Here is a 22857-nt window from a genome sequence, read left to right on the forward strand (position 1 = left end):
TTTGTCTTCATTCCTCTTTATGGAATAGACTAATAAATTAAACTTAGAGATTTTAAAATCGGGAAACAGATACATCTTTAAATTCCCATTCAGAAGTGTTACAATCTTGTCCCAATATTTTTGCATTTATACACCTTAGATATTGTGGCTAAGTATTAGCTATATCCATGGGTAAAAAATTTGAGACCTTTAAAAATAAAAACTTCCTGGACCTGGAGCGGTGGCTCACGCCTGTAATCCCAGCACTTTGGGAGGCTGAGTGGAGGGCAGATCATGAGGTCAGGAGTTCAAGACCAGCCTGGCCAACATAATGAAATCCTGTCTCTACTAAAAAAAAAAAAAAAAGAAAGCGGGACGTGATAGCAAGTTCCTGTAATCCCAGCTACTTTGGAGGCTGAGGCAAGGAGAATCGCTTGAACCTGGGAGGCGGAGGTTGCAGTGAGCTAAGATCGCATCACTGCACTCCATCCCAGGCGACAGGGGGTGACTCCGTCTCAAAAAAAAAAAGAAAAGTAGAAACCGAATGGAGTCCAAACAAGGTGCTCAGGTTTTTACTGTTGTTTTGGGTCTATATATGGGATTCTTTGACCTATATCAGAACTCTGTTTCTGAATAAAACTTCAGCTTTTATTCAGAAAAGAAGGTCTTAGCCTAATAACATATTAGTTCATCCATTCAAATTTGGGTGCCTATTAAATATTAAGCACCATTCAGGTAGTAACAATATTAAAAATCTTTTTGGGCCGGGCGCGGTGGCTCAAGCCTGTAATCCCAGCACTTTGGGAGGCCGAGACGGGGGGATCATGAGGTCAGGAGATCGAGACCATCCTGGCTAATACGGTGAAACCCTGCCTCTACTTAAAAATACAAAAAACTAGCCGGGCGACGAGGCGGGCGCCTGTAGTCCCAGCTACTCGGGAGGCTGAGGCAGGAGAATGGCGTAAACCCGGGAGGCGGAGCTTGCAGTGAGCTGAGATCCGGCCACTGCACTCCAGCCTGGGTGGCAGAGCAAGACTCCGTCTCAAAAAAAAAAAAAAAAAAAAAAAAAAACTTTTTGGCCGGGTGCAGTGGCTCACGCCTGTAATCCCACCACTTTGGGAGGCCAAGGCGGGTGGATCACGAGGTCAAGAGATCGAGACCATCCTGGCCAACATGGTGAAACGCCGTGTCTACTAAAAATACAAAAAATCAGCCGGGCATGGTGGCAGGCCCCTGTAGTCCCAGCTACTGGGGAGGCTGAGGCAGAAGAATCACTTGAACCCAGGAGGTGGAGGTTGCAGGGAGGCGGGGGTTGCCGTGAGCCGAGGTTGCACCACTGCATTCCAGCCTGGCGACAGAGTGAGACTCTGTCTCAAAAATAATAATAAATAAAAAATAAAAATCTCTTTTAGCTTCAGCATACTTTGCACCATTCTTTTAGCAGAATAAACTCTGATTTTATGTTTATTCCAAAGTATAATAGGTTTTTTTGTTTTGTTTTGTTTTGTTTTGCTTTTGGGGTGGAATTTTGCTCTTGTCACCCAGGCTGGAGTGCAGTGGCGCGATCTCGGCTCACTGCAACCCTCGCCTCCCGGGTTCAAGCAATTCTCCTGCGTCAGCCTCCTGAGTAGTTGGGACTACAGGCGTGTCCCACCACACCCAGCCAATTTTTTGTATTTTTAGTAGAGACGGGGTTTCACTGTGTTAGCCAGGATGGTCTCAATCTCCTGACCTAGTGATCCACCCGCCTCGGCCTCCCAAAGTTGTTTTGTTTTTATTGAACTACCATAATCCCTTTTCTTTATTTTCCATTTCTTCCTACTTTTTTCTTTCCCTCTCTTCTTTCTTATAGTATTAAGTGTATATACAGTATCTTTTTTCATCTCTCTTGTCACTCTATATACTGCTCTCGATGAACAAAGAGAAGATGTCAAAAAGAATGTGAATGGTATAAGAATTCTAGGTATTTATATACCGTAAAATGAAAGTAATTATGTTACCTGTCCCAGGTACCCAGAAAAAATTCAGGTCTCCCTTCATCGAGCACACTGCTTCCTTCCAGCTGGCATTGTGGCAGTGCTAAAGCAGCGCCCCAGATTGGTGTCTGCAGCAGTCCAGGCATTTTACCTACGAGACCCTATTGACCTGCGAGCCTGTCGTGTTTTCAAGACATTCTTGCCTGAAACACGAATAATGACATCGGTGAGATTTCTATCTTGGTCATTTAGTTTCTCTTACTGGAAACAGAGTTGAAACATTATTACTTTTCTCTTTTTACATTTCTCAGTGCTCAGTGAATGAAACATTATTTTAATTGTTCTCTAGAAAGAAAAAGGAAATCTTCTGTTTCTTCATAGCATGTTAATATAGGTCGAATATTCCTTATCTGAAATGCTTGGGACCAGAAGTATTTCAGATTTCAGATTTATTTGGATTTTGGAATATTTGCATTATACTTACTAGTTGAGCATTCCAAATCTGAAAATTCTGAAATCTCAAAACTTTGAGCATGTCATTGGGACTCAAAAAGTTTTGGATTTTGGAACATTTTAGATTTCAGATATTTACATTTGGGATGCTCAAACTATATACATTTTTTTCTTTTCTTGCACCCAGTGAAGGAAATTTTCAAGAGACCTGCCTCCCCATTTTATACTCAATGTTTCATAGCTATTTTTGACCATATTTTTCTATTTCTGTAATTATTTCCTTTTTTTTTTTTTTTTTTTTGGGACAGAGTCTCACTCTCTCACCCAGGCTGGAGTGTACTGGAGCCATCTCAGCTTACTACAACCTCTGCTTCCTGGGCTCAAGCGATTCTCCTGCCTTCTGAGTAGCTGGAATTACAGGCACCTCCCAACACGCCCAGCTGATTTTTATATTTTTAGTAGAGACGGTGTTTCGCCATGTTGGCCAGGCTGGTCTTGAACTCCTGACCTCAAGTGATTCAGCCATCTCACCCTCCCAAAGTGCTGGGATTACAGGCGTAAGCCACCATGCCCAGCCTAATTATTTCCTTCTTAACAATAAAACATTTCATCTCTTCCAGGGAATTAAGAATTATTCTTGGCCAGGCATGGTGGCTCACACCTGTAATCCCAGCACTTTGGGCGACCAAGGCAGGTAGATAACTTGAACCCAGGTGTCTGAGACCAGACTGGGCAACATGGGGAACCCCATCTCTACAAAAAATAAAAAAATTAGCCAGGTGTGGTGGTGGGCACCTGTAATCCCCACCACTTGGGAGGCTGAGGCAGGAGGATTACTTGACCCCAGGAGGTTTGGGAGGCTGAGGTGGGCAGATCACCTGAGGTCAGTAGTTTGAGACCACCATGGCCAACATGGTGAAACCCCATCCCTGAGGCTTCAGTGAGCCATGATTGCTCCACTGCACTCTAGCCTCTGCAACAGAACAAGACCCTGTCTCAGAAAAAGAAAAAAAAAAGAATTATCTTTATCTTCCACCCATTTAATTGCTGTATAATATAACTAATGATAAGAATTTTACTAGTGATTACTAAAAAGTAGGCACTAGAGTACATTTTTTTTTTTTTTTTTTTTTTTTTTGCAACGGAGTCTTGCTCTGTTATCCAGGCCGGAGAGCAGTGGAGCAGTCTTGGCTCACTGCAACCTCCACCTCACGGGTTCAAGTGATTCTCCTGCTTCAGCCTCCCGAGTAGCTGGAATTACAGGCATGCGCCACCATGCCTGGGTAATTTTTGTATTTTTAGTAGAGATGGGGTTTCACCATGTTGACCAGGCTGGTCTCAAACTCCTGACCTCAGGTGATCTGCCCACCTCAGCCTCCCAAAGTGTTGGGATTACAGGCGTGAGCCACCATGCCTGGCCAGCAGTAGGGTAAATTTTATGGTATGTGAGTTGTATCTCAATAAAGCTGTTACGAAAAACAAGTAGGCAGTGAATAGGTTGAATTTTCTTTGCATTTCATATGAATATGAAGCTTATAAATGGACTTCTTATTATATTTAACTGTAAAGTGATATTCACAATTTAATTTCAGGAAAAGACTCATATATTTTGTGTCTTGATGCCCAGGTCACATTCACTAAATGTCTATATGCACAGTTGGTGCAACAAAGGTTTGTGCCAGACCGGCGGAGTGGATACATGCTGCCCCCTCCATCTGATCCCCAGTACCGAGCCCATGAATTGGGCATGAAATTGGTAATGTTGAACCAGAACATGTTGTTTTCTTTTTTTATGTAAATGGGCTTTTAATAGAACAGTGGCACAATATAGAAAGTCCGGAAATACACCCTGTTTATGTAAGAATGCAGTAAAATGTGACATTTCAATTTAGAATGAAAAAAATGGATTACTTAGTAAGTGATGATGGGACAAGTGTGAAGTCACCTGAAAAATTGAAGTTGATTCCCTAACACCTATACCAAAATAAATTCCAATTGGATCAAATATTTGAACATAAAAATTAAAACTATAAAATTTGAAAAAAAAAGCCTTTTATAATTTGAATAGGAAAGGCCTTTCTATGCATGACTTGAAACCAGAAGCTATAAAGGGAAGACTGATAAATTTGATTATGAAAAAATTAAGCATTTCTGCATGGGAAAGAAAAACTCCATAAATAAAGTCAAAAGTTAGCAAATCTGGAAAAAGTGTTATATTTGCAATCTAAATGAAAAAAAGCTGACTTCTCTAATATATAAAGTGTTCCTTTAAGTCAATATGAAAAAGATAATACTAGCCAATTAATTTTAAAATGTTCGGCCGGGCGTGGTGGCTCAAGCCTGTAATCCCAGCACTTTGGGAGGCCGAGGCGGGCGGATCACGAGGTCAGGAGATCGAGACCATCTTGGCTAACATGGTGAAACCCCGTCTCTACTAAAAAAATACAAAAAACTAGCCGGGCGAGGTGGCGGGCGCCTGTAGTCCCAGCTACTCGGGAGGCTGAGGCAGGAGAATGGCGTGAACCCGGGAGGCGGAGCTTGCAGTGAGCTGAGATCCGGCCACTGCACTCCAGCCTGGGCAACAGAGCGAGACTCCGTCTCAAAAAAAAAAAAAAAAAAAATGTTCAGGAACCATGAACATAGTCCACAGGAAAGGAAATACAGGTGACCTTTAAGTTAAACATACGAAAAATATTTAATCTTACTCATAATAAAAGAAATGCACTTTAAAGCTACAAAATAGTGTTTTTCATCATTTATCAAGTATCAAATGGCTTGATAATACATACTGGGTTGTTGAGAATATGTAGAGAAAAACACTCTCAGACATTGTTGATAGGAATATAAGTTGATTGTATCCCTTAGGAGAACATTTTGGCAAAACAGATGTTCCTTGGCTTACAGTGGGGTTACTTCCTGATAAACCAATCAAAGATGGAAAATATCATAAGTCAAAAATATATTTAATACATCCAACCCACCAAACATCATAGCTTCGCCTACCCTACCTTAAATGGGCTCAGAATACTTACATTAGCATACAGTTGGGCAAAATCATCTAACACAAAGCCTATTTTATAATAAACTGTTGAATATGTCTTGTAATTTATTGAATACAGTATACTGTAGAGTACAGTATTAGTTGATTGCCTTTGTGATCACATTGCCAACTGCAGCTTGCTGCCACTGTGTATCCAGCATCATGAGAGAGTATGCATATTGCTAGCCTGTGAAAGACAAAAATTATAAGTAAGGTTTCTACAGAATGCATATTGCTTTCACATCATCATAAAGTCAAAAAAGTGTTAAGTCAAACCATCGTAAGTTGGGGACCATCTGTATCCATCAACATTTAAAATGCACAAACCTTTTTGATCAGCATTTTCACTTCTAGAAAATGATTATGTATTTTACATGTATACAAGGACATATATGGAGCATACTCCTGACAGCATTGTTCATAGTAGCAAGAGATTAGAAACTACTTAAATGTCCATTAGTAGGGGAATAGATAAATTATGCTTTAGCCATGAAGTAAGATGGATGAATTTGTGCGTGCTCATGTAAGTGATCTTCAAGGTATATGGTTAAGTGTAAAAAGCAAGGTGTAGAATAGTGTGTATGTGTCCATTGAGCAACAAAAGGGGTGGAGTAGAAAGCTATGCATACAGAGAGGCATACACATACCTACTTCAGTGTGTAGGTTACTTCTGAAAGGATGTGCAAGAAGTTGGTAACGGTGTTCTCTAGCTTGATCAGGGAAGCTCCCTGATCATCACATTTAGCCATGTGCATCTATTATATTTTTTTAATCAAAGGACTTTTAGAATGAAGTGATTTCCTCTCTTTACTGTGTCTGAGATCATGTTCAATTTATGTATAATTTCTATTGGACAATAAACCTTTTGTAACCCTTTTCATAATCCTTTTTGTAACCCTTTTCATAAATTTCATGATACATAATAAATGTAAATTTCTGGTTTTGTAATCAGCAGGAAAAGGAATCTCTTTGAAGAGAACAGGAATCTTTGTTGCATATCATTTTCTTTCCTTTTATTTTTTAGTAATCTATAATGATTGAGAAACTTGGGAATAAGTTTATATTTTTCATAAAATTCAAAAAGTGTTATAATTGTCCAAATGCCCATGTATCCAGTCACTTAGTTCTAGAGTGTGGCTCAATGGAAAGAAAGTAATATGTTATAAGATATGGAAAAAAAAGGAACTTAGTAACAAAAATTCTACCTGTCTCATCTAGGCTCATGGATTTGAGATCTTATGCTCCAAATGTAGCCCACATTTTTCTGATTGCAAGAAATCCCTTGTGACTGCCTCACCGCTCTGGGCCAGTTTCCTTGCAAGTCTGAAAAAGGATGATTACTTTAAGGTAGGACTTGGAAAGTATTTGTAAGTATACAATCCAGGGAAAATCAAGCCAGTGACTTAAAGTCCTATAGTCCATATTTAAATGTGTGACATAATTATGGAAGCTAGAGTTAAAGCAGACCTTTCTAGTTCAGTGGTATTCAGGTGCTAATGAAGGAGGTGTCTATGAACTGTTTCCAGTATTAGAGGAAAACTAATACTGTTGGTACTAAATGATGAAAGTGATTATTTGTACCAGATAAAACAACTTGCAAAAACTTGATAATGCAAACACGAAAACACCAGATAGGAAAATTAGCAAAGGTGTGGATTTTAAAAATTATTAAAAGATATCTAGTAAATTTCTCTTAAAATATTCAACTTCACAAGTAGTAAAGATACACATATGAACACAGTAATGAAGAATGTCTTTCATGTATGTACAAAAGGATATGAATGATACTCTGTGCTGTCAAGAGTATGGTAAAAATAATACTCCTATACCTTGCTGGTAACATTGCAAATTGGTAGAATCTTTTTTTTTTTTTTTTTTTTTTTTTTTTTGAGACGGAGTCTTGCTCTGCCGCCCAGGCTGGAGTGCAGTGGCCGGCTCTCAGCTCACTGCAAGCTCCGCCTCCCGGGTTCACGCCATTCTCCTGTCTCAGCCTCCCGAGTAGCTGGGACTACAGGCGCCCGCCTCGTCGCCCGGCTATTTTTTCGTATTTTTTAGTAGAGACGGGGTTTCACCGTATTAGCCAGGATGGTCTTGATCTCCTGACCTCGTGATCCGCCCGTCTCGGCCTCCCAAAGTGCTGGGATTACAGGCTTGAGCCACCGCGCCCGGCCAATTGGTAGAATCTTAATTGGAAAGTAATTTGGTAGTGTCTTCCAAGAGGTATAGAAAGGTTCAAACTTGGAACCTTCACTTTGAATAATCTTTTTAAAGGAAATATCCAAGAAGTAGAAAAGTCCCTAAGAATATGATGATGATAAAGATGGCATAGCAATACAAAAACTACTTAAGATATTATAGCATATATATGGTGGGTTTTGTTTTCATTTTTGTTTTTTTCTTTTTTTGAGATGGAGTTTTGCTCTTGCCTCCCAGGCTGGAGTGCAAAGGCACAATCTTGGCTCACTACAACCTCTGCCTCCTTAGGTTCAAGGGATTCTCCTCAGCCTCAGCCTCCTGAGTAGCTGGAATTACAGGCACACACCACCACACCTAGCCAATTTTTGTATTTTTAGTAGAGATGGGGTTTCACCATGTTGGCCAGGCTGATCTCAAGCTCCTGACCTCAGGTTATCCATCCGCCTTGGCCTCCCAAAGTGCTGGGATTACAGGCATGAGCCACCGTGCCCAGCTATTACTGTTGTTGTTATTGTTGTTGTACAGTCTTGCTCTGTCATGCAAGCCAGATTGTTGTGGTAGGATCATAGCTCACTGCAGCCTTGAACTCCTGGGCTCAAGTGATCCTCCTGCCTCAGCCTGTCAAATAGCTGAGACTATAGGCATGTGCCACCATGCCTGGCTAATGATTATTTTTTTTCTTTTTAGTAGAGTCGAAGTCTTGCTATGTTGCCCAGCCTGGTCTCAAACTCATGTCCTCAAGTGATCCTCCTCCCAGCTCGCCTCCCAAAGTACTGGGATTATAGGCATGAACCACAGTGCCCAGCCAGTATATTCTTAAAAAATGTAAAATACTAAGTATGACTATCACTATAAATACGCATTTAGAAAACACAAATGATAGTAATGGTGGGATTTTGCCATTTTTTATTCTACTTGACAAACTTTCTGTACTTTGTTTTGTGAATTACTAGTTAATCAGTTGTATCTTTAACTTTTTTTTTTTTTCGTAGAGGCAGGGTCTTACCATGTCGCCCAGGCTAGTCTTGAACTCCTGAGCTCAAGCAATCTGCCCACCTCATCCTCCCAAAGTGTTGGGATTATAGGTGTGAACCATCACACCCAGCCAATTATATCTTAAAAGAAAATGGTAGAAAACTCTCCAAACTGGAAATAGGCCCTTAATGGTGAAAAAGATTAGGAATTACTACATCTAGCCGAGTCCCCTCATTTGAAGAAATTGGAGCTCAAACAGGCCCATTAATGACAAATCAGGGCCTAGGACTTGGGACATGTGATTCCTGAGTAGTAGACTATTTGCTGCCTGCCTGAAAGTTGCTGGTGAACACATTTTTTTCATGACGACTTGTGAGTAATGTTCTGAAGACCATTTTTTTTTAAGGGACTGATAGAAGGTTCTGCTCAGTACCGGGAAAGGCTAGAAATGGCAGAGAATTACTTCCAGCTCTCAGTAAACCGGCCAGAAAGGTGAGTTATTGTTAAGACTCCTACTACAAAGATTGGTATTTAGGTAGTTCTTTTTATTTTTTATTTATTATTTATTTGTTATTCTTATTTGTTTATTGTTTTGAAACCGAGTCTCACTCTGCCACACAGGCTGGCAGCCTCCACCTCCTGGGCTCAAGTGATCACACCACTGCACTCCAGCCTGGATGACAGAGTGAGACTCTGCCTCAGAAAAGAAAAAAAAAACAACGAAAGAAATTTTGCGTCCTCCTCTGTGTAATTTTACTCATTATGATATCACATTTTCCATGGCATTAAACAAAGTCTTTATAAACATAATTTTTAAAAGCTGCACAATATGGCCAGGCATGGTGGCTCACGCCTGTAGTCCCAGCACTTTGGGAGGCCAAGGCAGGCGGATCACGAGGTCAAGAGATCGAGACCATCCTGGTCAACATGGTGAAACCTTGTATCTACTAAAAATACAAAAATTAGCCGGGCACGATGGTACGCAACAGTAGTCCCAGCTACTTGGGAGGCTGAGGCAGGAGAATTGCTTGAACCCAGGAGGCAGAGGTTGCTGTGAGCTGAAACTGCACCTGGTGACAGAGCAAGACTCCGTCTCAAAAAAAAAAAAAAGCTGCACAATATTCCAGCAAACGGATGTGCCGCCATAATTTACTCAACTGTTTTTTACTGTTGGGGAAAAAATTACAAGTAGCTTAAATGTCCTCCAACATTTTAATTTATGTTGCAGGAGAGGCTTCCATTCTGCACACCAGGATAAATTTTAAACAGTTTAAAACCAAACTTCCATCTCCCTCCAGACCTGTTGTTGAATTCCCAATGTTTGTGGTTTTTTAAAAATAGCTGAATTAATATTGTAGACTTTTATTTTAGATTTACCTTTCATTTTCACTTTTTTTCATTTATTGTTATTATTTTTTATTTTTATTTTTTTAGACAGAGCCTCACTTAGTCACCCAGGCTGGAGTGCAGTCCTCCGTCTCCCGGGTTGAAGTGATTCTCCTGCCTCAGCCTCCCAAGTAACTAGGACTATAGGCATGTACCACCATGTCTGGCTAATTTTTGTATTTTTAGTAGAGACAGGGTTTCACCATGTTGGCCAGACTGGTCTCAAACTCCTGACCTCAGGTGATCCACCCACCTTGGCCCCCCAAAGTGCTGGGATTGCAGGCGTGAGCCAATGCACCCAGCCATTAATTTTTTATTTTTAATTATTGTGGCTACATACTAGTTGTACATATTTTTTTTTTTTTTGAGACGGAGTCTCACTCAGTCGCCCAGGTTGGAGTGCAGTGGCGCAATCTTGGCTCACTGCAAGCTCCACCTCTCGGGTTCACGCCATTCTCCTGCCTCAGCCTCCCAAGTAGCTGGGACTACAGGCGCCCGCCGCCGCAGCCGGCTAATTTTTTGCATTTTTTTTTTTTAGTAGAGACGGGGTTTCACTGTGTTAGCCAGGATGGTCTCGATCTCCTGACCTCGTGATCCGCCCGCCTCGGCCTCCCAAAGTGCTGGGATTACAGGCGTGAGCCACCACGCCCGGCCTAGTTGTACATATTTATGGGGTACACGTGATTACATGTATAATGTCCATGTGGCATACAATGTATAATGATCAAATCAGGGTAATTAAGCTATCCATCACCTCAAGCATTTATTTCTTTGTGTTGGGAAAATTCTTAGTTATTCAATTTTTTAAAGGTATTTGGAACTATATAATAAATTATTATTAACTGTAGTCACCCTCTTGTGCTACCAAACACTAGCTCTTTTTAATTTTTTTTAAAATCTTTTTTGGGATTTGCCAGGAAGATGTTACTAAAAAGGGGTCCAGATGCAGACCCCAAGAGAGGGTTCTTGGATCTCATGCAAGAAAGAATTTGGGGCGAGTCCATAAAGTAAAGTGCAAGTACGTTTATTAAGAAAGTAAAGGAATAAAGAATGGCTATTCCATAGGCAGAGCAGCAAACACTAGCTCTTATTCCTTCTATTTAACTAATTTTTGTAGCCATTAACTATTTCCTCTTCTCCCCCCCACACTCTGCTACCCTTCCCAGCCTCTGGTAACCATCATTCTACCTTTTTTTATTTTATTATTATTATTTTTACAGAGTCTCACTGTGTTGCCCAGGCTGGAGTACAGTGGTACAGTCATAGCTCATTGCAGTCTTGACATCCTAGATTTAAGAGGTCCTCCTGCCTTGGCTTCTCAAAGTTCTGGGATTACAAGTGTGAGCCACAGAACCCAGCCAACCATTATTCTGCTCTCCATCTCTCAGTTCAGAATTGTTTTTAGCTCCTACATATAATATCATAGACTTTCTCCCAATTTATTAGAGACGGTAATAGTGAAAAATTACAAGCAACCAAAGTATCCATCAATAATGGATAAATGAATTGCAGTTTATTTATATGATAGCCTATCTAGTAGTTAACCAGAGATTAACTATATTTACATATATCTGATTTAGGATTTTTCAACCTCAGTGCTACTGACATTTTAGATCTGATCATTTGTTGTGAGGGACTGGCTTGCGCTTCATAGGACATTTAACAGCATCCCTGGCCTCTATCCAGTAAATATCAATAGCACTTCTCTCTCATCCCCCAATAATGACAACCAAAAATGTCTCCAGACATTGCCAGATGTACCTAGGGGGCAAAATTTTCCCTGGTTGGGAACCACTGATCTAAATGAATAGATTTCAAAAACAATGTCAGTGAAAAAAAAAAAAAAAAAAAGCAAGTTATAAATATGTACGGTAATGGGTACAAAAAAAATAGAATGAATAAGACCTACTATTTGATAGCACAACAGGGTGACTATAGTCAATAATAACTTAATTATACATTTAACATAGAGTGTAATTGGATTGTTTGTAACTTGAAGGATAAATGCTTAAGAGGATGGATACTCCATTCTCCATGATGTGCTTATTTCACATTACATGCCTGTATCAAAACATATATCCTGTAAATATATACACCTACTATGTACCCACAAAAATTAAAAATTAAAATGAAAAAGAATAAAATACATACCATGTGGATGTTACACATATAAAAATTTTAAATACACAAAATACAGTCTGGGCGCAGTGGCTCACGCCTGTAATGCCAGCATTTTGGGAGGCCAAGACAGGTGGATTACGAGGTCAGGAGTTCAAGACCAGCCTGGCCAATATGGTGAAACCCTGTCTCTACTAAAAATTCAAAAATTAGCTGGGCGTGGTGGCATGCACCTGTAGTCCCAGCTGCTCAGGAGGCTGAGGCAGGAGAATCGCATGAACCCTGGAGGCAGAGGTTGCAGTGAGCCGACATTGTGCCACTGCATTCCAGCCTAGGTGACAGAGCAAGACTCTGTCTCAAAACAAAACAAAACTATACATTATTTATAGATACATATATATTCATTTATTCAACAAATATTTATTGAGTGCCTCCTATGTGCCAGGTCCTATTCCAGGCATTGGGAATATAATAAATGAACCCAAAGTGTCCTCGTCCTTATGGAGCTCACATGCTAACGTAGGAGAAAGACCGCAAGCCATTATGTAATGTTAGATGGTGGTAAGTGCTATGAAGAAAAAGCAGTGAGTGGGGATACAGGGGTAGAGACTGCTCTTCTAGATAGATAAGTTTAATCTTCTAGAAGATTAAACTTCCTTAGGCCTTTCTAAGGAAGTTTTCTTTGAGAAGGGACCTGAATGAAGTGAAGGAGTGAGGCATTCAGGTATTTAGGGGAATAACATTCCAGCAAAAGGACAGACAGCAAATACAAGAAATAGAAACATATATATATATACACACACAGAGAGAGAAAAGCACTGAAGTGTACTTGAGAAAGCAGTCACCTCTGGGGAACAAGACAATGGATTGGGATGGGTGGCAGTGGTCATCAAAGGAAACATTAGCTTTCGCTACAATTTTTTTTTTTTTTTTTTTTTTGTTGAGACGGAGTCTCGCTCTGTCGCCCAGGCTGGAGTGCAGTGGCCGGATCTCAGCTCACTGCAAGCTCCGCCTCCCAGGTTCATGCCATTCTCCTGCCTCAGCCTCCCAAGTAGCTGGGACTACAGGCATTTTTTTTTTTTTTTTTTTGAGATGGAGTCTTTCTATCGCCAGGCTGGAGTTTAGTAGCGCGATCTCGGCTCACCGCAGCCTCTGCCTCCCCAGTTCAAGCGATGCCCCTGCCTTAGCCTCCCGAGTAGCTGGGACTACAGGCGCATGCCACCACACCCGGCTAATCTTTTTTGTATTTTAGCAGAGACAGGGTTTCACCATGTTGGCCAGGATGGTCTCAATCTCCTGGCCTTGTGATCTGCCCTCCTCAGCCTCCCAAAGTGCTGGGATTACATCTCTACAATATTTTTAAGTTACATGATAAACATCTACCCTTTTTGGTCAATTAAAGATAAATAAATAGGCCGGGCGCAGTGGCTCACGCCTGTAATCCCAGCACTTTGGGAGACTGAGGTGGGAGAATCACCTGAGGTCAGGAGTTCAAGACTAACCTGGCCAACATGGTGAAACCCCATCTCTGCTACAAGTACAAAAAATTAGCCGGATGAGGTGGTGGGCACCTGTAATCCCAGCTACTCAAATTAAAAATAAACAAACAAATAGCCAGGCACAGTGGCTCATGCCTGTAATCCCAGCTACTTACTGAGGTAGGAAGATTGCTTGAGCCCAAGAGTCAAGGCTGCAGTGAGCTGTGATCCTGCCATGCACTCTAGCCTAGGCGATAGAGTGAGACCCTGTCTTAGAAAAAGAAAAAAAAGAAACTATGCACAGAGATACTTATATGTTGAGTCAGTGACATAATGGTGACATGATTTGTTACATAAATTGATGGCACCCTGTCTGAACTATTAAGAATGGACCAAATCAAGTTGTATAAAGGACTTGCTTTAATTGAATAAACATTTGCATCTCTTGCAAAATCACATAGGTGATGGGGAACTGTCCCTACTCTGTATTATTAATATGTAAACATTACTAGGAGGGAGAAAAGAATAACCCAAATAATCATAACAAAAGGCAAAATAAAAATCATTGTGGAATATCAAATGCTAAAGAGATCATAGTGAGAAGGTAATAAACTTTCACAAAGGTTGAAGCAGAGAAGTTAAAAAAAGAAAGATACTGGAAGGCTTCAGGGAGGAGGTATTTGAGTTAAGTCTTAAGGAATGAGGTTTTTTTTTTTTTTGACTGTGTCTTGCTCTTTTTTTTTTTTTTTTTTTTTTTTTGAGATGGACTCTCACTGTGTCGCCCAGGCTGGAGTGCAGTGGCGTGATCCCATCTCACTGCAAGCTCCACCTCCCAGGTTCATGCCATTCTCCTGCCTCAGCCTCCCAAGTAGCTGGGACTACAGGCACCCGCCACCACACCCGGCTTTTTTTTCTTTTTTCTTTTTTTTTTTAGTAGAGATGGGGTTTCACTGTATTAGCCAGGATGGTCTCGATCTCCTGACCTCGTGATCTGCCTGCCTCGGCCTCCCAAAAGTGCTGGGATTACAGGCGTGAGCCACAGCCCCCACCCAATGGAGTCTTTCTCTTGTCGCCCAGCTTGGAGTGCAATGGCATGATCTTGGCTCACTGCAACCTCTGCCTCTTGGGTAGTACAGACTTTGCAAAAGTTATAGAACTTCCCTAGGCTCTGGTTTTCTCATCTGTAAAACAGGATTATTACCTTCTATAATAGTGATGAGAGGACTCAATAAGAAAATGTATTTAAAGTGTTAGCATAGCATTTAATACATGCTAGATAAATTTTAATTGATACTTCTGGATCTTCTTTATATATAAAATATATATATTATATGTATGTCTTTATGTATTTTTAGTACGTGTTTTATATGTATATGTACTATTAATATAACACAACTCTTTCTATGTACATATATATACATATAGACCCTGTCTATACATATATATATATAGAAAGAATTATACGAGATCAGTGGCTTCATAATGATGTTCCATGGAGCCTGCTTCAGAGCCAAAAGGGAAGGCAAACTGTGTAGATCTCTGAGCCTCTATCCTCCACTTGATTTATTTTTATTTTATTTTATTTATTTATTGAGACAGAGTCTTGTTCTGTTGCCCATGCTTGGGTGGCTCACTGTAACTTCTACCTCCCGGGTTCAAGCAATTCTCCTGCCTCAGCCTCCTGAGTAGCTGGGATTACAGGCGTGTGCCACAATGCCCAGCTAATTTTTGTATTTTTAGTAGAGACGGGGTTTCACCATGTTGGCCAAGTGAACTCCTGACCTCAAGTGATCTCCCCTCCTTGGCCTCCCAAAGTGCTGGGATTACAGGCATGAGCCACCGTGCCTGGCCTATCCTCCACTTTAATCAAGGCCATTTTTCTTTGAGCCCTTCTATATTTTAGAGTTCCTGGTAAAAGTTTTTTTTTGAGAAAAAGGGATCTGTAACCTAAAAATATGCTTAAAAACAAGTTAGAAGGCTGGGCGCAGTGGCTCATGTCTGTAATCCCAGCACTTTGGGAGGCCGAGGCAGGGGGATCACGAGGTCAGGAATTCGAGACCAACCTGGCCAATATGGTGAAACCCCATCTTTACTGAAAATACAAAAATTAGCCGGGCGTGGTGGCGTATGCCTGTAGTCTCAGCTACTTGGGAGGTTGAGGCATGATAACTGCTTCAACCCAGGAGGCAGAGGTTGCAGTGAGCCGAGGTCGTGCCACTGCATTCCACCCTGGGTGGCAGAGTAAGACTCTGTCAAAAACAAACAAACAAACAAATTAGAGCCAGGTGTTTTGGCATGTGCTTGTAGTGCCTGCTATTTGGGAGGCTGAAGTGGGAGGATCACTTGAACCCAGGAGTTCGAGTCCATTCTGGGCAACAATGAAACCCCATCTCAAAAAAAAAAAAAAAAAAAAAAAACTCCCCAAATTAGACTAGCTAATCCCTTCCAACTTTAAATATTTATGATTACTATTCTAGGTTCTCTTATGAAGAAATACTCATGTTTTTTATTTTTCATAGTTCTCTTGCTATGAGCCCTGGTGAAGAAATCTTAACCTTATTACAGACAATACCATTTGATATAGAAGACCTTAAGAAAGAAGAAGCTAATCTTCCTCCAGAGGATGGTAAGTGATGGACCAGGATACAGTGGAAGGGTTAAAAAAAAAAAATTAAAATGTTCTACTAAGTCTCACAGGATCCTCTCCTAAGAGGACTTATCATGTGAACGTAGAATGGCAATATTACGCTTTCTTCTTTTTCAGATGACCAGTGGTTAGATCTCTCACCAGATCAGCTGGACCAGCTGCTGCAGGAAGCTGCTGGCAAAAAAGAATCAGAGTCTATTTCCAAGGAGGAGAAGGAGCAGAACTATGACTTAACTCAAGTCTCAGAGAGCATGAAAGCTTTCATATCCAAAGTCTCAACCCACAAGGGAGCAGAGCTGCCTCAGTAATTTGTGTTAAAGTATAAATATATAAATAGTTAGAACCCAAATGTTGAAGTCATAGTCATTGCCATTTCCACTTTTTTTTTTTTTTTTGAGTAAATGAGTTGTACAGATTTCTTTCTTTTTTGTGCCTAGTATGGTGATAACTTACTTATCTGAAGTCAGATTTCTAGAAGTCTCATCCTTTGCAATCCTTGAAATAAGCCAGAAAGATCACCCTAAAAACCATCATCCAGAACCACACAGGGAAACCATATACTTTACTCTTTAGTAGCTTTATGGGCTCAACATTTAGCTTTCAACAAGTTCAGACTTCTGATCTCCCGCCCTGCAAACAGATTGGATACTGAAAACTCAAAGGCAGAAATAATAACAGAAATGTGAAATTACATTTGGCAAGTAACAGGAAAAACAGGTAGATAGAATTATTACTTGTAGGCTGGGCGCGGTGGCTCACACCTGTAATCCCCGTACTTTAGGAGGCCAAGGCGGGTAGATCACGAGGTCAGGAGTTCAAAACCAGCCTGGGCAACATGGTGAAACCCCATCTCTACTAAAAATACAAAAATTAGCTGGGCATGGTAGCACATGACTGTAATCCCAGCTACTCGGGAGGCTGAGGCAGGAGAATGGCATGAACGTGGGAGGCGGAGCTGGCAGTGAGCCGAGATCGCACCACAGCACTGCAGCCTGGGCTACAGAGAGAGCAAAAAAAAAATAATAATAGTAATAATAATTGTTACTTGTGTATCACATATATAATGATTAGTGTTGATATTCTTGAACCTGATTAAAGATCTAAATTTATATTTGGTATTCTCTCTTTAAGAAAGCAGAGATAAGGGAAGATATGTTCTTGTTTATTTTTTAAGCTTTAGTTCTTAAAAGAACAGGCTTTATTTAAAGTAACTCAAATAAATAATGGTTTTGCTAATGCTAGATATCTTATTGGGGCTAGAGAGTGGGTAGGTCCCTAAATCAGCATAAGCTAAATGTACATAAAAAAGATGATATTTTTACTTTTCATTTATCAGACTTTCCCATTTCTGTTGTCCTGCAAGGCCAATAAACTCAAGGATTTTTAAAACTTAAACTACAATTTCTCTTGCTGTGCCTCCTTAGAAATTCTATCTTTGGTAGCTTTCCTAAGAATGGCACCACTTTAGAAAAGTTTCAAACAGTTGTATTTAGAATAAATTGTCTTTGTCCTTTAATATTGCAGAGAACCTTCTGAAGCTCCAATCACTTTTGATGCAGATTCTTTTCTTAATTATTTTGATAAGATTTTAGGTAAGTAATGGTGTGATGTTGACTTTCATTTTGAAACTGTAAGTCGTATGGCTGTTGCTAGAGCATTGGGTTATTAGATATCTCAGAAGCCAAAATATTTGCTTTCTCTTCCTGGTTTTGAGTTGCTTTCAACCATGAATTACTACCCATGAATAATTTTGTAGAGGCTGCCTAGGTCAGTGCTTGACATATATAGTAGCTGCTCATTAAATTTTTTTTTTTATTTGAGACAGAGTCTCGCTTTGTCGCCCAGGCTGGAGTGCAGTGGCACGATCTCAGCTCACTGCAAGCTCCGCCTCCTGGGTTTAGGCCATTCTCCTGCCTCAGCCTCCCGAGTAGCTGGGACTACAGGCACCCGCCACGTCGCCCGGCTAGTTTTTTTGTATTTTTTAGTAGAGACGGGGTTTCACCGTGTTAGCCAGGATGGTCTCGATCTCCTGACCTCGTGATCCGCCCGTCTCGGCCTCCCAAAGTGCTGGGATTACAGGCTTGATCCACCGCGCCCGGCGAATTCATTTTTTTTTAAAGCTAAATCTTTGACTCAGCCTGTACGCTTTTCTACAACATTAAATGCACACATATCTGGCAGCATTACCATTCATAAAAGGGATTTTTGTGAAGTAGACTATGTGTCTTTTTCTCTGGGTAACATTCTAATTATTTTGAGATGTGTAGTAACTAAAAAGTAATAATAATAATAATTACCAAGTGGCTCTTTCTTTCTTGGGGTCTGTGTAGGGCCAAGGCCTCATGAGTCAGATTCTGATGATCTGGATGACGAAGAATTTGAATGTTTAGATAGTGATGATGACTTGGAAACACACGAACCTGGCGAAGAGGCTTCTCTGAAAGGAACTCTTAATAATCTCAAGTCATATATGGCCCAGATGGACCAGGAACTAGCACACACCTGCATTGGCAAAAGTTTCACCACTAGGAAGCAAGTGGTATGTGTGTTTTTAACCTTTTTCTCTTTCTGAGTCTAGTATGTCAGATAGCTAAAACCATGTTTTATCATAGTTTTTCTTTTTTTGGTGTGTGAGATTTGAAATAAATAAGAATGTTAATTGTTTTCCTAATTCTGGTAGGATAAAGGATCATAGACTTAATTTTCCTAAACATAAGCTTCATCATATTACTTATTCTATGTTATCTATCAGGATTTAAAATAAAAGGTTATATAATATGCTCAAATTAGAATGCGATTGTACACTACAACTTCTTAAATAGATTTTTCTTCAAAAGTAGTTAAAAAAAAAAACTACAGCTTAAATGGATTTTTAAAAAGAGAGGGCACATGTTCTCAGACCTTTTGAGACTGTGCCTTGGGCCACAGTGGATTAAAACATGAAATAACATAAGTAAATAAATAGAAAGGATCTTAAACATCCAAATAACTTTCTAGTTTTGACAGTTTATTTTGTACGTTTCCCTAATTTAGAGCCAAATTTAGAATTCACTTTCCATTTATGTTTTCATCCTAGTTTTTAATGCCACCACTGTCTAATCCTAAAAAGAGGCATTATGGAAAGAGCAAGGACCCTGGAGTCTTATGGGTGAGGGTTTGAAGTCTACCTCAGCTGTCCACTGTCAATGTATCCATAAACCAGTAATCCTCATATCATAGAATTAACATGAGAACCAAATTAGACAGCAGAAAAACCTACAATAGGCCTTTAATTAATGTTAATTCCCTTGCTTTGGTCATCTAAACCACTTTTAAAACTATAAACTTCCAGAATTGTCAAAATCTAGTAGAAACTATACATTAGATTTATCTAAAGCAGTATTTCTTAAATTTTAATGTGAATATAAACCAAAGAATCATGTTACAACATAGATTCTGATTAAGTAGGCCTGGGATGAAGCCTGAGATTTTCCTTTTTTTTTTTTAATCACTTTGTTTTATTTTATTATTATTATTACTATTATTTTTAATTTGAGATGGAGTCTCCCTCTGTCACCCAGGCTGGAGTGCAGTGGTGCGATCTTGGCTTACTGCACCCTCTGCCTCCTGGGTTTAAGCGATTCTCCTGCCTCAGCCTCTGAAGTAGCTGGGAGTATAGGTGTGCACTGCCATGCCTGGCTAATTTTTTTATTTTTAGTAGAGACAGTTGGCCAGGCTGGTCTCTCAAACTCCTGACCTCAAGTGATCCACCCACCTCAGCCTCCCAAAGTGCTGGGATTACAGGCATGAGCCACCACTCCCAGCTGAGATTTTCCATTTCTAATAAGCCCCAAGCGATGGAGATTCTGCTGCTCCATGGACTACACTTTGGGTAGCAAGGACATAAAAGTCTATCAAGCTGTAATCTTTCAGATCCTTTCCCCAGCTTGTGGAATCAGAAGCCCAACTAACAATTTAGAGTCTTTGTGGTTGCAACCACAAAGCCTTGTGTTTTCATTTTTAAGCTTTTTCACTGGGGGGAAAGAAAGGAACACTCGCTTCTTTCATTTTGAAGAAAATTTACATTATTATTTCATTTAATATTCACTTTTATGTTTCTTTCTTTTAAGACTCTTAGACAAGTTATGAATGTACCATCTTAATTCTGTTAGCCCTTGAGCTATTTCAAAATAGACATGCGATTTATTCGATTTGCAGGAATCTTTCCTGGAGAGAAGTGTGTTACAATCTTTAGAACCAAGTGTTAATATCTGTGCTAAGCTATATAACTTATTAGACTTCATTTTTCAGTTATATTACCGAGGATAAGAAGTTTCCTTTTTAATTTGGAATGCAAATTTACATTGTGGCTTAGTTATCTTTTTATTGTAACCACCATGCAACCTAATGACATATTATTCCCATAATTTTCTTTTCCCTCCATGAATAAGGAACCTGTATCCCAGACTACTGACAACAATTCAGATGAGGAAGATTCTGATACAGGAGAATCTGTTATGGCACCAGTAGATGTAGACCTGAACCTGGTTTCAAATATATTGGAATCCTATAGCTCCCAAGCTGGACTGGCAGGACCCGCTTCCAATCTTTTACAAAGCATGGGAGTGCAGCTGCCTGACAGCATCGATCACAGACCAACAAGTAAGCCAACGAAAAATTAACCAGCACATTTAGCTTCTCTTTTCTCTTTTTAAAAAATATTGAATACGATTCTGTTCATTTCTAGTTTAAATTACTCATTTGGTAAAAATGTTTCTTCATTACAAGTTGTACAGATTGACTTCTCCTACATGAGAATTGTGGCCCTCTTGGCACAAGTCTTTGTGATCTCAGCTGTGGGTTACACACGGGTTTTGAACTCGGCAGGGTAGAATCTAACCTCTAGACAACTTTGAGATGAAATTCACACACTTTGTGCTAAGGACACAGCCTACCACAATATACCCTTGGAGTAATTCTAAATATTTAAATTTCTCCCTTACTGCTATTCATCCTCAGATCAAAATTTCAGGCAGACAAATTTGGATTTGATAACTCATTCACTTTTTCTTTTCAATTTTTTTTAATGTGGCGTAACATGCATATGGTTAAGTGCACAAATCTTGAGTGTACAGTCAGTGAATTTTTGCATGTATGTATGTACCTGAAGCAAGATATAGAACTTACTTGTAAATAACACCTATATTGAAATATAAGTCACATACCAAAAAATTTACCCTTTATACAATTCAGTGGTTTTTAGTATATTTACAAAATTGTGCAACCATCACCACCATCCAATTCTAGAATATTAGAAACCCCATACTCACTAATAGTCTCTCATTCCCTTCTACTCCCAGCCCCTAGAAACCACTAGTCTACTTTCTGTCTCTATGGATTTGCCTATTTTGGACATTTCATACCTGATACTGTACTTGTTTTAATTAATTGGTTTGATATTTAATATAGCTGATATATCTATTGCTAAGATGAAATGTTTCTTAAAATGATTCTCATATTCCTCCTAAAATAAATCAAGTATCATCTATATATCATAAAATTCACCATTAAAAGCAAAAAAAAAAATCTTCCCTACAGAGAGCTCCATATATTGACCATGTTTTTATAATCTAGGTCTCTGGATTCTTCTTTTTTATTGCATGCAGCAGAGAGATGCCCTTACTATATCTTACCCTATCCAAGTAAAAACAGTGGAAGTAGTTTCATACTGTTCCCTCTCCAGTGACTAAGGGAGGAATTAGGAGAATGGTGTAGTTGAGTTCTTATTTGAGAACTTACTATCACAAACTAAGAAAAACTAAATATGGCTGGGCATAGTGGTGGGTGCCTGTAATCCCAGCTACTTGGGAGGCTGAGGCAGGAGAATAGCTTGAATCCGGGAGCTGGGGGTTGCAGTGAGCCAAGATTGCACCATTGCACTCCAGCCCAAGAGACAAGAGCGAAACTCCGTCTCAAAAATAAATAAATAAATAAATACTAAATATACCGTACCCCACTCCAATCCTTTCTTTTCCTAGTGTTCACTGAAGTGAACTAAGGAAGAGGGTGTTACACATTGACTAAAGTAACACATCAGATGATATTGTGCAACATTTTAACATTTTAAATAATAATTATTTTAAATATATTTTTATTGTTTGTTTTGAAGCTACATTTCTCATGTTAAAAATGGGGTCCAGAATGCCATCCCAGCTCAACTATGAGAAAAAGGTTTCCCCCCATTGCACTTGTGGTACATTAGGTTTATCTTCATTGAGGATTAAATATTGGGTAGAGAAAGGGCGATAGACAGGCAAATATACAAATGAAATTTTTTTTTAATTCCAGTTACCAGGACTGACTGACTTTCACCTGTTTTTCTATTCTGCATCATGGATCCAGATGAGTTATATTTATCCTTAGCACCTTCATAATTCATTGCCCACATATATATTCTCAGGTCAGGTAGGCCCTATACCAAAGTTTCTTTTATTTATCTGTCATTTTCAGTATCCCAAGCCTGTTTTTTTCTGCCTCAGCTTTCAGATATCCTTGGAGTTCTACAGCAAAGTTCTTTTCCCACTCACTACTGAGAAGCAAAGTTCAATGTTGCAGCTCCTGCTGTTAGCC

The 22857-nt window shown here is 39.7% G+C and overlaps 1 protein-coding gene across 1 annotated transcript in view; it reads left to right on the top strand.

Moving 5' to 3' along the window:
- Positions 1-21715, top strand: part of ECD (ecdysoneless cell cycle regulator) — a 35068-nt gene extending 13353 nt beyond the window's left edge. Inside the window, exons 6-14 of the mRNA XM_010373081.2 lie at positions 1989-2181; positions 4036-4164; positions 6667-6795; positions 9026-9111; positions 16121-16227; positions 16366-16552; positions 17773-17840; positions 18579-18787; positions 20679-21715. Coding sequence (XP_010371383.1) covers positions 1989-2181; positions 4036-4164; positions 6667-6795; positions 9026-9111; positions 16121-16227; positions 16366-16552; positions 17773-17840; positions 18579-18787; positions 20679-20909 — 1339 coding nt within the window. The 3' untranslated portion in view covers positions 20910-21715. The remainder of the gene's footprint in view (positions 1-1988; positions 2182-4035; positions 4165-6666; positions 6796-9025; positions 9112-16120; positions 16228-16365; positions 16553-17772; positions 17841-18578; positions 18788-20678) is intronic.
- Positions 21716-22857: the final 1142 nt, after the last annotated feature.

Source organism: Rhinopithecus roxellana, chromosome 11 (genome assembly GCF_007565055.1).
Source record: "Rhinopithecus roxellana isolate Shanxi Qingling chromosome 11, ASM756505v1, whole genome shotgun sequence".
NCBI classification, from domain to species: Eukaryota; Metazoa; Chordata; class Mammalia; order Primates; family Cercopithecidae; genus Rhinopithecus; species Rhinopithecus roxellana.